We start from the raw sequence: 14,753 nt of genomic DNA, 5'->3' as shown, positions 1-14,753 counted from the left end.
ATATTGCATTCTTTCTTTCCTGTTATACTTGTCACTATTGCAAGAACAGTACATACAATATACTACCTTTTGGCTTTGCATCCTTATATTTTTATGCAGATTTGGGGATATTACATAAAAAGTTATGGAACCAAAATGTGAAAAGTATCTAAAAAGAAAAAAAAAACTTCTGTTTTCTTAATATAGCTTTTTTTATTTTGTAATAACACAAACTAAAGTGGAAACACATTTACCATAGGAGTTTCTAGATTTGCATTTTTTTTAAAGCATGTGACATTTCCTCAACTGGTTATTTGAATGAATAATCTATTCTTAAACTAAAATATTATCAGACCAGTATCATTATAAATCATCTCAGGAGCTTTATTCAGATTATTTTTGTGATATTGTGATTTTCTTGAATGGAAGTTGTTGACTGACTGGAATGCAGAGTTGTTATTGTTAACCAAGCTTAAAATATTTTTTGTTCAATTAATTGAAGGCTAAAATAAATATAAATATTTCATTAACTTTATAAATGACATTAAATATAACGTTTACTTACAATACTTAAAATTTTGCCTAGGTAACTAACTGAATTTAACTAAAAGATTATTGTGCCTCTGAACAGGCACTTGAACAGTCTCCGTGTTTTGTTTTGTTTTTTTTACGAAGGCTACACATTATACCCATAACAATAAACAAACATAGAACAAAAAATGAATGCTTTTCCCCTGCTGCTATGAATTCTAAAAGCAATATGCAAAACCGTGTACACAGTCATCCAGACATGTATTGAATTTCTCTAATGCTGCATTTGATTATTCATGCAGAGGGAAAAATATTGATTGGACCTTTTAAACTCTGATTAATTCCATGTAGGTATGCATAAAATTTCCTCTGACTGGATTACTGATTACTCGATAGCTTAAATCTAAAATGTCACTGGTGTAGTGGGGGTGGTGTAAGTATTTTATTGCATGTTTGTCTGTCATTGCAGTTCAGCCAATGGGTGTTCCATACAATGTGTGTTTGTTTACATTGTAGGTAAGCAGTGATGATGCGTTGTCTGGCAGCCCGTGTTCACTACAAGACCCTGATAGTGATCTGCGCTCTCCTCTCTCTGCTCACGGTCGTTCTGTGGAACAAGTGTACGAGTGAGAAAGCGCTGCGCTTTCTGCCCCGGCACCCCCAGCCCCCTCCCAGCCCGAAAGTAGACAGCCATCCACAGCAGGCCCAGCCCCCCGAACCTCCACCTGTGGTCGGCGGAGTACGCTACGAAGAGATTGACTGCCTGATCAACGACGATGTCACCATTAAGGGTCGTCGAGAAGGCAGTGAGGTATACCTGCCGTTCAGCTGGATGGAGAAGTACTTTGAGGTATACGGGAAGGTGGTGCAGTACGACGGCTACGATCGATTTGAGTTTTCGCACAGTTACTCCAAAGTATACACCCAGAGAGAGCAGTACCACCCCAACGGAGTCTTCATGTCATTTGAGGGGTATAACGTGGAGGTGCGTGACAGAGTCAAGTGCATTAGTGGAGTTGAAGGTGAGTTTTGTTTTAATACTGATACCTTTTCACATTCAGTCTTATCTGAGAATGGTTGTTTAGAATTGCTGTGCTGAGGTGTCTATTAACATTTTTCAAATGTGGCCCTATGCATGACCAAGGCACGGTTTACAACTGTATTTAATAGTGATGCTTCAATTTTGGCTGCTGGAAATATTTGACTAAAACAGCAGAAAGATCAGTATTCTGTTTCGGATGAAATTTGTGGAGTACCAATATCATATAAATAATTGATGTTTGGGCTTTATGCACAGCTGCACTACTTCCTGAACTTAAGCTAGCTCCTTGTTTCCTCTCTGCCATTATTGGTCAAATTGATTAATTCAGGTGTGTCTGATTATTGTTGCCATGACTACTGAGGTCAGGCACACCTGAATTAATCAATTTGGCCAATAATGGCAGACAGGAAACAATGAGCTGGCTTAAGTTCAGGAAGTAGTGCAGCTGTGCATAAAGCCCATTAGCACTTCTGTGATGATGAATTTTGACTGTTTTATTATCTATTTTATGCACACAACTTAAGTGTCAAGAGGTGTCAACAGTGTGAACGCACTTCACCAAAAATTATGGTAGTGTAGCAATTTAAAAGTACAATTTTGTAAAAATTTGTTTGGATGAAATATCAGAGTTCATGAAGAACTTTACTTTGACTGGTTTAATTTATAATGTTAGAAAACAAAACCCTGAACAGCATACTGAGTTCAATTACACAAATGTAATTACCAAATCTTGGTAGGGTCATACTTGACGTAGTCGGAAGTACAGACCCAGTGTTTACAGGTTTGGAGTAGGAGGTTCAAAGTTATTGTATGTTGAATGACACATATTTATTTGTGTCAGTTTATTGTTTAAAATGGTCCTATCGTGTGCATATTCTGTATGTTTAATGATGTCATGCGTGACCTTTCCAACATCATGATGTAATGCGTGGTGCATCTCAGAGATGTGGGCTAGGTTGCCATCGGTTGTGTGGGATATAGGTGGTGATACACAGGGCTACTTTTTGGGCAATGTTGTCGTCAACAGGCATCCAGGTGAGACATAGTACCAACGACCGATCTAAAATATCAAGATAGAAATTTGTTGCCCGTTCTCAATAGGAAAGTGTCCAAGCAACATTGCTCAAAAACGTTACCCTGTGTATCACCACCTTATACATTCGGTCATCAATATGTATTCAGCTACCAATAAAAGTATAGTATTCTCAGCATAGCTGTTTTACCATGTTTAAATCTGTTCTGCTGGGTTTACCCTTCATAATTAGAGCAGAAAATGTGAGAAATGTCAGTATATTCTGCCTAGGCCTGCTCATAACTGGCTCTCCTAATGTGTTTTAGTAAAATCACAGTTACTTTCTCTCTCATCATCAAGAATTACCTAAATACATGTCACATTAAAGCAGCACTTAATTGTGGCACACTGGGAGAAGTGAGAGGCAAAGCGACCTGCCTCAGTTCTAACACAACTTGTTAGTGGCCATTAATAGTCATTTAGTGCAGTCCAAGAGGAGTTTCCTGGAAGCCAGGCTTGAATGATCTACGTCTGATCTACGTCGTTTCTTAGTGAGTAATGCACCCTCAATGGACTTTACATTAAGCAAATGAAAGTGGGATTGATTCAGCCAAGAACTGAATCTCAAGAGTTGATTTGATGACCTTAGACGTAATGGAGAATAATTTTGCACTCAGACTCCCATGTGTCTTCTAGTGAATCTCAATGAGAAAAAGCAAAATCAAATTAAAGCAGAATATTTTTTCTTTTTTTTTTTTTTGTAAAAGATCCTAAATGACAAGCATTTTAAAATGAACTAAGATATGACACTCCTTGACGAGAAAAAGCTGATTATGGTGCTCTGGGTTTTGTCCTTCAGAGGCGTTTTACTGTCCAGGAACCACATTTGTCTCTCTGTTCTGTCAGTGATCCATCACTGTTTCTCTGCCATGACAGATTACTTTCAACCATTTCCTCCTGGCTCACTCTTCTCTCCATCTCTCTATCTCTTCGTAAGGACTGTCCTTCAGCAGACAGGGTTAATTGCCCTGTTCAAGGCATCACAGCGATAGAGCTAACCTCAGTCTCACTACATTTCTTGGATCACCTGGAATTGAACCTGCATGCTTTGTGTTAAGAGCTCAGATCTCTGACCATCAGGCTACCATCACAATCATATCAAAGCTATTAACACAAAGTAATGCTTTCTGAAAAGAATAGAGATTCATTCGGTGCCTTTCACTCTTCTGTGTTCCTTTATAATGAGACTGGGTAATGAAGTAATCACTTCGTAAGGAAGTATTGCAAATGAGGTCGGTCTGATCAATAGTGGACTATAAAGAATCCCTTCCAAACCACAACATTTCTATTCACTAAAGACGATGAAGTCTCTCGCAGTGCTTCACAGGATGGAAAACAAAGTGAGAGAATTTTCTAAGAAATGAAAATGAATCAAATAAAAAGCCGACTGAGCCTGTTTGTTTGCATATGCGAGTGTACGTCGATATAACCAATGACAAGCTTGTGAACAAACCATTGCACACTTGCTTAATATTTTTAAAGCATTCTACTGTACTTATGCAGTTAAAATACCGAAAGTTTAGATCAGCTAAAAGTTATTAAACCACTGTCAAGTCTTCTGATGAAAACTTGTGGACCTTGTTCCATGTGCGCATTCCCCCTTTTTTGTAGCACCACAAAGAAGCACATTCATAACATATTCCTGTGTGTCAAGTGGAAAAATTGGGTTGTCTAAATAGAGATGAAGGGCCCTATTTTAACGATCTGAAACGCAAGTATGAAGCACAAAGCTCAAGTAACTTTGTGGGCGGGTCTTGGGCGCTGTTGCTATTTTACCGGCCGGATAAATGACTCTTGCGCCCGACGCAAGTTTAAAAGGGGTTGGTCTCATTATTCATAGGTGTGGTTTGGGCGTAACGTGAAATAAACCAATCAGAGCATCATCCAACATACCCTTTAAGAGCAGGTGCGCATGTTGCATGATGGATTGTTATTATGGCGGATTTACCAGACGCACACCAGGAGCGGTTCACAGCCGAGGAGACCGACGTTCTTGTATGGGGATAGGAGATTTTTTTTCTTGGTTCTTGACGGACAAACTAACTTGTCGGATGTCCTTGCCACTATTGGGAAAACTGAGGTCTGATCCCTCATTACTACAATTAGCCTGAAAAATTTGTGTAAACGTGCAAGCTAAATTTAAGCCCACGTTTTTTTTTTTTTTTTACATCTTCATGGTCACCACAATGATTTCCCTTGTGTGTTTATATTTTTCCTTGTTATAATGTATGATTTGCTAATATATAAACTGCTCTGCATCTGTGTTGATTAGAGATTCAAAGTGTATGCGCGTTGTGCACCCTCTACTTTATGGCCGATCATACGCACAAAAAATAGCATTAGGAACAACAAGCAAAGCGCCACTGACTTTAGACCAGGGTTTTTTTCTGGTCAGTGGCAGAATTGTTTTCTGGAACTGCAAAATAGCTCTAGGGAATGTTTGCGCCGAAACACGCCTCCTTTTTGCAATGACCCGCCCAGGTTCATTTCTTAGTATACCGACTTGCATCTCTGGAGAGAAAAGCCTGCTTTGTGCGGGTGCAAAATAGGAATGATACATGCGTCAGTGTACGAAGTCATTTGTGCCGGGTGCAAGATAGGGCCCGAAATCTTCAATGTCTGTGACAGTTCAAAAACGATGGAGTTTGTGCCAGTCCCCTTTTTGTTTTCTTGCTTGGCTCCTCTCCTCCATAACCAACCGCCTGTCCATTACTCAGAGGCTATTTACCTGGAACCCCTTTCTGTTCGGCACGCTGCAAAGAACCTCTGTAGCAGTAATGACTGTGTTGGAATGAAGGTGCCTGTAGGAAATCATCTGAGGTTTAAAGCATTGCCTCTGAATCTCCTCTGGTATCCATGGAAAATGAAAGTGGAGCCTCAAAATGTAAGTGTGACATTTAAGCTCAGGCTTCAGTCCAGTTTTTAAGGAATGCCGGTGAGAAGGTTTTGCGACCTGCTCTGTCTGTCATTTTTTTTTGTCACTTAGGTAATCTTTCTGGCACCAAATTATCACAGCAACAGAAAGAGGTATTGATCTCCTCAGCAGATTTAATCCAGGGTAGTATAAAATATGTTCTTTTTTAAAGGTGTTGCAAATGCACAAAACAAAGATTAATTAGAGGTTCTGTTCCCCTCTTTCTAATCCCGGGCATCAGAGACAGAAAAACAGTGTGTTGAGCTCCGAGGTAATAACCCACATGGGCCTGCGGCAGTGTGTTAGAGCAGAGCCTATTATCAGAGACGGCAGACACACTCATCAGTCTTTACTGAAGGAGGGAGAGAGAGAGAGAGAATAAAAAGGAATGAAAAGGAGATGAGTACGGATGGTGACAGTGAAAGAGAGATCCTTTTTCCTCCTCCTTCAGTTTGAGGGATGGCGTCTTCTCTAGCTGAGGATCAGAGTGCTCTGAATAGTATCTAGGCCAGAGAGCGCCTCCAGAGTGCCCAATTGCCTCCTGATACAGGTCCCACTTAGAGCCAGTGTGTGCGAGAGGCAGTCTCATTGGTCTGTTTGTCATCTATATTGCCTTGTTATGTCTGTGTTTAACCCTGCATGTGGATTTTTATGTGTATGTTTGTGAATAGACGCTTTAAGGCCAGCAATAAACCAGCAGCGCGGTCACAGTGTTTTGCCTGTGGCTTGATTACTGTCATGTCAGGCTGTAGAATAGATGAGCTGTGGTTAAATGGAAAAAAAAAAAGGATAGAGAGAGAGTTAATGAAAGCCCACTGACCTATAACTCTGACAGAACAACTTCATGCTTGAGATCAAGGTAACTGGTACTAACTGAAGACTGTTTGCTTCAGTGGCTTTGTCCTTCCTGTGTTCACCGCTCTTTTGTGCATCTCTGGCTAATTGAAGGGTTTATGCTTTCACTTGTCAGTACTTGCCAGTGAAATTGTTTAGAAGTCATGAAACCAGAAACAAGATTATTCATAATGAATGAAGATGGCATCGCAGCGCAGAAACCACTGCTTCACATTAACAGACTTGAGTTTAAAAAGACTCAACAGTAAAGCTATTATTTTAAAACGGTTGACACATATTAAGCCTATAAAGTGGTCAAGCTAAACAGTTTGTTTATGAACACTTGTGAATGTTGAATTTTGTGTTAATAAGGCAATTTGCTAGTGTTGCTTGGCAACCGAAAAAGAAGTCTAAAGGCCAATAACCTATATTACTCAGAGAAATAACTATTTATTATTGGTTTTTGTTGGAGTCTAATGGTGTATTTGGGTCTATATTGCGGTTGCCGTTTTTTAAGGGGGCTTTTAGGCACTTTGCTTTATTATGTGCATCACATTATACTTCAGAGTCTGATACTCTGTTGGAAATATCAATGTGAGTACCACTGTGATAATTATTAAAACGCTTGTAAAAACCCTGTAAAAAAGTGTATATAAATGTCTGTGCTACTTTTCTCTTTTCTCAGATTAACACCCATTCTCTCATATCTCTACTTCTGTTTCTTCCCTATAGGAGTACCTTTATCCACCCAATGGGGCCCTCAAGGGTATTTCTATGCTATCCAAATAGCTCAGTATGGCCTGAGTCATTACAGTAAAAACCTGACTGAGCGGCCGCCCCACATGGAGGTATATGACACAGTGGAGGAGAGAGATAGCAGATCTAGCACATGGACAGTCTCTAAAGGCTGCTCTCTCACCAGAGTCTACGACAAGACCAGAGCCACATCAGTACGACAGTTTAGCGCTCCAGGTAAAGAAACAGAAATGGAACTACATGTTTGTTTTTAATCTGTTTTTATTTTTTTATTTTTTTGGGATTCTCTGTCTTCCATTTTCACACTTAGTATGTTTACTATTCAATTTCAGTATCTTTTTAAAATTCCATGTACATACTTTAGTCTGATGAAATCAAACCAGTTTTTGCATCCCTATCTGTTTCCTTATCTCTTCTGTATTCTTCTATCAGCATCTTTGCATGGCCTGTTACAGTCCTGCTCCAATGGGTATGCACATAAACACCCTCAAAATGTCAAAACAGAATCAACTAATGGTGCCTCATGCACTACTTTTCAAACTTTTGCGATCGGTTTTACACACACACACACACACATATATATATATATATATATATATATATATATAATTTAAACTTTTATTCAGAAAGGAGGCATTCAGTTGAGCAAAAGTGACAGTCAATGCATTTATGTTATGCAAAAATGACCCTTTTCTTTTTCAAATAAATGCTGTTTTGAATTTTCTATTCATCAAAGAATCCTGAAAAAATATCTCAATTTCCATAAAACGATAAGACGATAAGAGATGTTTCTTGAAAACCAAATTGAATGTTAGAATGGATCATTAGAATTTCTCAAGGATCATGTTGAAAATTCAGCTTTGCCATCACAGGAATAAATTACACTTTAAAATATATTCAAGTGCCACTGTCATCTTTTAAAACTAACAAAGGTGCTATTTAATGACTACAATGCTTGATTGTATGTAAAAATAGAATCAAATGCTGTGGGAAAAAAAAAAAACTTCTTTCATCAGAAAATATATTTCTTTCAACATTTGTTTGTCAAATTGCACACACATGATTATAGGGTATCGTAGGTAGTGAAGGAGACATCTATGCTGCCTTCAGAAATCGACCAGATGCATCACAGTAGACAGTACATTCTGTTCCTCCCTCGGGATACTGCATGATAAGGCAGCATTTCTGAGGTCTTGGACACATCGTGCTGCTTTTTAGCATTGAGCTAATCAATAGCCATTAGAATTAGCAAGCCTGTCGCGGTGGCAGGCAGTAATTGGTGTCATCACCCAGAGCATTGATTAGAGTGGAGCCAACTAGGACACACTGGGTCCAGGGCTCCAGCAGGGTGCTGCCTCCCTCCCGCTCTCTCCGTCCTCCACATCACTGCTATTGATGCGAGGGTAATCAGAGCAGGACAGTACAAATCCACTTAGTCTCTGGATTGCCTTAAGTAATGGATTTATGAGTGCATTAAATAGTGATAGGGGCTGTTTGAGCCAAAATGCCCTCTACTGCCTTTTTTCTTTTTCCTTGATTGACTTTTGTCCTTTATCCCTCTCCTGTCCCTTTAATGTTGTTGATATTACTCCGTCTTGGGTGTTTACTCTTGCTTAAGTCTCTAACCTTATTCTTTTTCTCTTGCTCTTTCATGCCTCCTTTTCTCCTCTCAGTAGAGGGTATGAATAGGTTTCCTTTTTTGTTCTGCATAACCTTGTCAGAAGGCAACGCAGACCGAGGCGGCGAGAGGGATTTGACACTAACAATGAGAGATGACTTTAGGATGAAGTGTTGAATGTGCATTTCTGTAAAAAGAGAGATAAAGTACTTTGATTGAGTGTCGGGTAACTGATCTGCTCACTTTGCAGTGAGTTGCACTGCAGTGTGTACCAAATAGTTTTAGCACTGTCCAATGTCAGATAGATTGTTTTAGAAGTTTTTTTTTTTCACGGTTATTTCACTTTCTGCCTCTGACACCAATGTGTCTGTTTAATTAACCCCAAGAGAAAGTGATGAATGAAACCTTGTGGTTTTAAGACAACCTGTACCATCACTATTCCCAAGTACTATCTCTTAGTGTGTGTGAATCTGTATGAACAAGTGGGTCTATGCATATGATACTGTAAAGAAACTGGGGAAAGGTTCTGTAGGCGTTATAGCGATAATAATACTGTGATGCAAACATTTTAAATTTTAATCTTCATTAAAAAAATATTATTTTTTCAAATAAAAAACAATGGAAAACAAAGGCTCACAGAAATTAAAATCCTTGGAAAAACATGCAACAAACCTTTGTACTTGCAATGGTTTATACTGTGCGGTCTTAAAGGAGTAGTTCACTTTTCAAAAAACTTTTGCTGACAATTTACTCACTCCCATGTCATCCAAGATGTCCATGTCTTTCTTTCTTCAGTCAAAAAGAAATTAAGGTTTTTGATGAAAACATTACAGCATTTTTCTCCATATAATGCACTTCAATGGGAACCAAACGGTTCAAGGTCCAAAGACACTTTCAGTACAAACTGCAAACTGTTCAAATGGCTTTAAACGATTCCAGACGATGAAAAAGGGTCTTATCAAGTGAAACAATTGCTCATTTAAAAAAAAACAAAAAAAGTTTAAGTTTTATAAGCTCAAATGCTCGCCTTGCTACTACGATGCACGTTCGTGACCTGTTCGAATTCATTCATCAAAATTAACTAATCTTTTTCCGAGTCAATTTGTTCGTTTCGTTCGTTGAATGAACCAAATGACAATTTTATGAACGAACAGGAGAGTCACGAACGTGCATCGTTCAATTTTATGAACGAACAGGAGAGTCACGAACGTGCATCGCAGAACAGAGCAAGGCGACCATTTGAGCTTATAAGACTTAAACTTTGTTATTTATTTATTAAAGGAGCGATCGTTTCGCTTGATAAGACCCTTATTCATCGTCTGGTGTCGTTAAAAGCCCTTTGAACAGTTTGCAGTTTGTACTGAAAGTGTCTTGGACCTTGAACGGTTTGGCTCCCACTGAAGTGCATTATATGGAGAAAAATGCTGGAATGTTTTCATCAAAAACCATCATTTCTTTTCGACTGAAGAAAGAATGACATGGGGGTAAGTGAACTACTCCTTTAATAGTCATTAAGGTTGATTATTTGTTGTTTATAGCATCTATTTACTATCAGTACCTTAAGTTTTTTTGTTGTTCCAAAGCCAGTATTTTGCTATGGATCCAAGCCTTGTAGACATCCTGTTAAATGTGTTGTAACATTTCCTTTTTCTATTCCTTGTGTTTTAGAAAACTCAGAGGGCGTCTCACTTCCTCTTGGCAACACTAAAGATTTCATCATCTCTTTTGACCTGAAGTTCACATCTAATGGTAGCGTATCTGTCATCTTGGAGACCACAGAGAAAGGGCCTCCGTTTGTTATCCACTATGTCACCACTACCCAGCTCATTTCTTTTAAGGACCGTGACATCACCTATGGGATCGGTCCTCGGACAGCATGGACCACGGTCACCCGCGACCTTCTCACTGACCTCCGCAAAGGCATCGGCCTCTCCAACACCAAAGCGGTCAAAGCCACCAAGACCATGCCCCGACGTGTCGTAAAGTTATTGTTGCACGGCCACGGGATGATAGACAATATCACAATCTCCACCACTTCACATATGGCGGCTTTTTTCGCCGCCAGCAACTGGTTGGTGCGCAACCAGGACGAGCATGGTGGTTGGCCAATCATGGTGACTCGTAAACTTGGGGAAGGTTTCCGTGCGCTGGAGCCGGGTTGGTATTCGGCCATGGCGCAGGGGCAGGCCATGTCCACTCTAGTGCGTGCCTATCTGATGACAAAAGATGACACGTACTTAAAGGCTGCCCTGCGTGCCACCGGACCTTTCAAACTGCCGTCGGAGCAGCACGGCGTCAAAGCCGTGTTTATGAATAAGTATGACTGGTATGAGGAGTATCCCACAATCCCTAGCTCCTTCGTTCTGAACGGGTTTATCTATTCCCTCATAGGCCTGTATGACCTGGCGCAAACCGCAGGTGAGAAACTCGGTCGGGATGCAGGTCAGCTGTACAGCAAGGGAATGGAGTCTCTGAAAGTTATGCTGCCCCTATATGACACGGGGTCGGGCACCATCTATGACCTGCGCCACTTTATACTGGGCATGGCGCCCAACCTGGCCCGTTGGGACTATCATACAACGCACATCAACCAGCTACAGCTGCTGGGTACTATTGACAACTCGCCCATCTTCAGGGACTTCGTCAAGCGCTGGAAAAGCTACCTGAAAGGAGGCAGGGCAAAGCACAACTAGAGCGGAGCACACCTCTTTAAACCCTCACGTCCTCTTCCTGACTGCCTCTGTGAGGGCCACTGTGTCTAGCATGGAGGAAAAAATGGCTGAACACTTCGGTAGCCTTCTGTTTGAGACAGTAATTTGCAGTGTTTCTGGTGTCTGTGCTGAGGTTTTAATTAGGTACAAACGCAGCTGCTTGCAGCATGTGTCTGGATGAGGAAGAGGGAGGGCTTAGGTATTTAATATTCAAAGCTCCAGATCTGCAGGTTTTTTGAGTGAGAAACTCGTCTGCTGAGATTTGCCACATTTGGGCATAGTTCAGTCAAGATGCGGGATCGAAAAGCATCTTTCAGAACCTTCTTTCGAAGTAAAGCTCAGAAAATAGTCAGTCACCAGACAGGCAAAAACATTCAAGTTTGCTGCAACAGTCATTTAAGTTCGTAGCCTGTGAGCTTAACACTAATGCATACAAGCTACGGAGAAAAATGCTCAAAATGTCCTCAAGTGTAGCATTATGTTTCAGAGAAGGTTTACTAAATCGGTTTGACATTAGAAGGGAACACAATGCCTTTTGTTCAGCCTACTGTCCAGCCTCCAATCTGCATTTCATGATCCTTTGCTCTGTCAAAACCTCACCACAATCAGATTGAGCTGTCACTAATGCGGCCCAGTCCTGCCCATAATGCACTTAAAGCTTTAGAGAGTAGGTCATAGGTCCCTTGCTTCATGTTTACAACAGATTTCAGGAAACATTGCTATAGGTATTAAGACACCACTACGCTAGATTATCAAACACAAAGCATAGAGTATAACAGTTTGGTTGCTTTTTGAGAAACTAGAGGGAGTCTGAATGGTTGTGTAGCCTGTGTTCATCCCAATAAGAAGTTAAACCTCAGTTGAAGTGTGCTACATGTAGACTGGTCATGCACTTTACTTGTGTGGCATGCATGTGTGGTGAGGATGCCTTTGTACAACCATGTGATGAATTGTGACATCAATCAAGTTTTTCTCTCTCTCATGCCTTGTTGGCGGTGAATCATTTTATAAGGGAATGTCCACCTTTTGTTTTCCGATTGCTCGGTTATTGTAGCTGTATCTATTTCCTCAATTTTCCCTCAATTTTTTATTTAATTTACAAATTGTTTTTAGACAACTGTATTAGGTCTTGTATTATTATTATTTTTAGGTAAAATCTAATTCCCTTTGGTTTGAGTGTCAAAAACACAGTTGCCATTTATGTAGAGCAAGAGCAGTTCAATAATTAGCATCTTAGCCAAGCAAAAGATGCAGTTTCATGTATTAAAATAAACACATCATAAGAACTTCCTCATTAAAATAGTGAAATGATTTGGATGCAAGACTACAGCATCTGTTTTTGTTTTTTGTTTTTTTATCCAAAAGCATCTCGTCACAACAATATAATACTACACAGCCCCCTGTCTAGTGTAGCCAAGTGTTTGAGATTGCATATGGGAATATTTTCTTGAGTTCAAGAGTTTTGGCCATGTCACTTCCTAATGTTTCTCAGCCTCTTGACCTCACCAGTAAAACCTCCACCTGGCTGAATCCTGTCGATCTTAATCTCACATAGCCATTAAGATGGCGAGATATCCCATTATCTGACAACCTGCTGTTCAGAACCATCTCAAACAGATGTTCACATTCTAGTGTGGGCTTTTGGCTTCCGATTAACAGAAAGTAAATGTCAGAGAAGAAAAATGTGACATTTCTAAATGTTTTATTTGAAAGCTTCTGGTTTGTTTGGCAGAGATAGCTTTTAGAGAGACTATGGGTGCTTTATCCTGGTGGCATTCATTTGTGTTGACCTTTTTTGGTTTAAAAATCATGTTTTTCCATGAAAATCTGGTTTCTTGTAGTTTCACCGACACGGATCTCACATATACTACTATGCATATTTCATACTTGTCGCTTAATGGGCAGACAGTTGTGTGTTTAGGCAGAGAGCGATTTCATTTATTCTGTACCAAAGTCTCTGAAGTTTGCGTTATTTCTATCTTGAACTTTGGAGTGTGGAAGGCCATCGAGCATTTGTCTTTTTTCTTCTTTTTTTAGTTTTCTTTTGAAAGATGGTGTGATTAATGGAACATTCGGTGGTATATACATGCCTTCCTCATCTAAAGAAATGCCTTTTGATTTTTTTTTTTTTTTTTTTTTTTTTTACCTCCAGTCTAGATTTTTATAATATAGAGTGAATATAGAAGGGAACTAGGAATTTAATTAATCACTGCTATCTATGGGCATGTGTGCAAATCTTGATGTAGAGCTAACGCTCTGCGCTACATTTTTCAAAAGGGAAAAGAGAGACTTGGAACAGCATGTCTGATCTTGAAAGCCTGGTTTCAAAGCAGCCTCCTTTTTGAGTTGTGTTTACCAAACGTTTGGATTTGAGTGAACTCCTTTAAGTAAGCAATGTTAAAGCACAACTATAGTTTCTTGAATTAATTTATTCTCATCTAGCTCTCTCTCTCTCTTAATATATATTTCCAGTCTGGACGATGTGCAAAGCCTTCCTCTGCAAGCTGCTACATTTTAGAATTGGAAAAACGGTAGAAACGTGGTTGATCTTTTACCCCTCTTCCTTTTTGACACTTATTTTTCATTCTTGAGTTATAAGTTGACGTGTATTTCATGTGTATGCAATAAATGGTTGAACTGGATCGCAACAGCTGCATACCCAGAGGTTGTACAGACTTTGCAAAGGAAGCACAATATGCGATCATTTTTATGCAGGACAAAATCTTTATTAAAGTCTTTGTGCTTTAAATTGCTTTTTTAAAGTTGTATAAATAAAGGCATTTTCGTTTTATACATACATTTTGTCTACTGTGTTTATTTTAATAGAACAGGATTTTTGACTTTAGCCCATTTGTTTAGAAAGGATGTGGTTTGTAATCAACTTTAAATGTATTTAGTCCCATATCTCATTTTTAAGTCCTATCCGGTCACTTATACATTCTCCCTCACTTGCTGAGAAGAAATGACCAGTGTTGTACACTGCCTTAGGTGTCTACTGCATCACCCTCCAAAAACATTTATCTCTGATGTCCCTGTTCACTAATCCCTGTGACATTCTCTCTATCTCAGTCACTCATATGGTCACTGTGGTCTAATTACTAGCTGCAGCCTGCGGTCTGCTCATTCTCAATCTTCTGTCCTGCCTCTGCCTCTCTCAGTAGTCTGTATGTTGTTGTAGCCAGCATTAGCTGAGCTCATACCACTGCTAGACTGGGCGAAGGCGCCCCATGGAGCTCATCTTTTAATGACTGTCTGATCAGATTATCACTGTTTTTACCCAGACTCAGCCAGCTGAC

General features: G+C 39.7%; 1 protein-coding gene across 1 annotated transcript in view; it reads left to right on the top strand.

The window, feature by feature from the left end:
• The window catches only part of glceb (glucuronic acid epimerase b), a 54,860-nt gene extending 40,606 nt beyond the window's left edge, over positions 1-14,254 (top strand). Inside the window, exons 3-5 of the mRNA XM_039688602.2 lie at positions 1,027-1,532; positions 7,105-7,344; positions 10,415-14,254. Of these exons, the coding sequence (XP_039544536.2) occupies positions 1,037-1,532; positions 7,105-7,344; positions 10,415-11,439 (1,761 nt within the window). The 5' untranslated portion in view covers positions 1,027-1,036 and the 3' untranslated portion in view covers positions 11,440-14,254. The remainder of the gene's footprint in view (positions 1-1,026; positions 1,533-7,104; positions 7,345-10,414) is intronic.
• The last annotated feature ends 499 nt before the right edge of the window (positions 14,255-14,753 follow it).

Source organism: Pimephales promelas, chromosome 1 (assembly GCF_988280905.1).
Source record: "Pimephales promelas chromosome 1, fPimPro1.hap1.1, whole genome shotgun sequence".
Taxonomy (NCBI): Eukaryota; Metazoa; Chordata; class Actinopteri; order Cypriniformes; family Leuciscidae; genus Pimephales; species Pimephales promelas.
The sequence above is the reverse complement of the archived record's forward strand: the minus strand, read 5'-3'. Positions and strand labels throughout refer to the sequence as shown.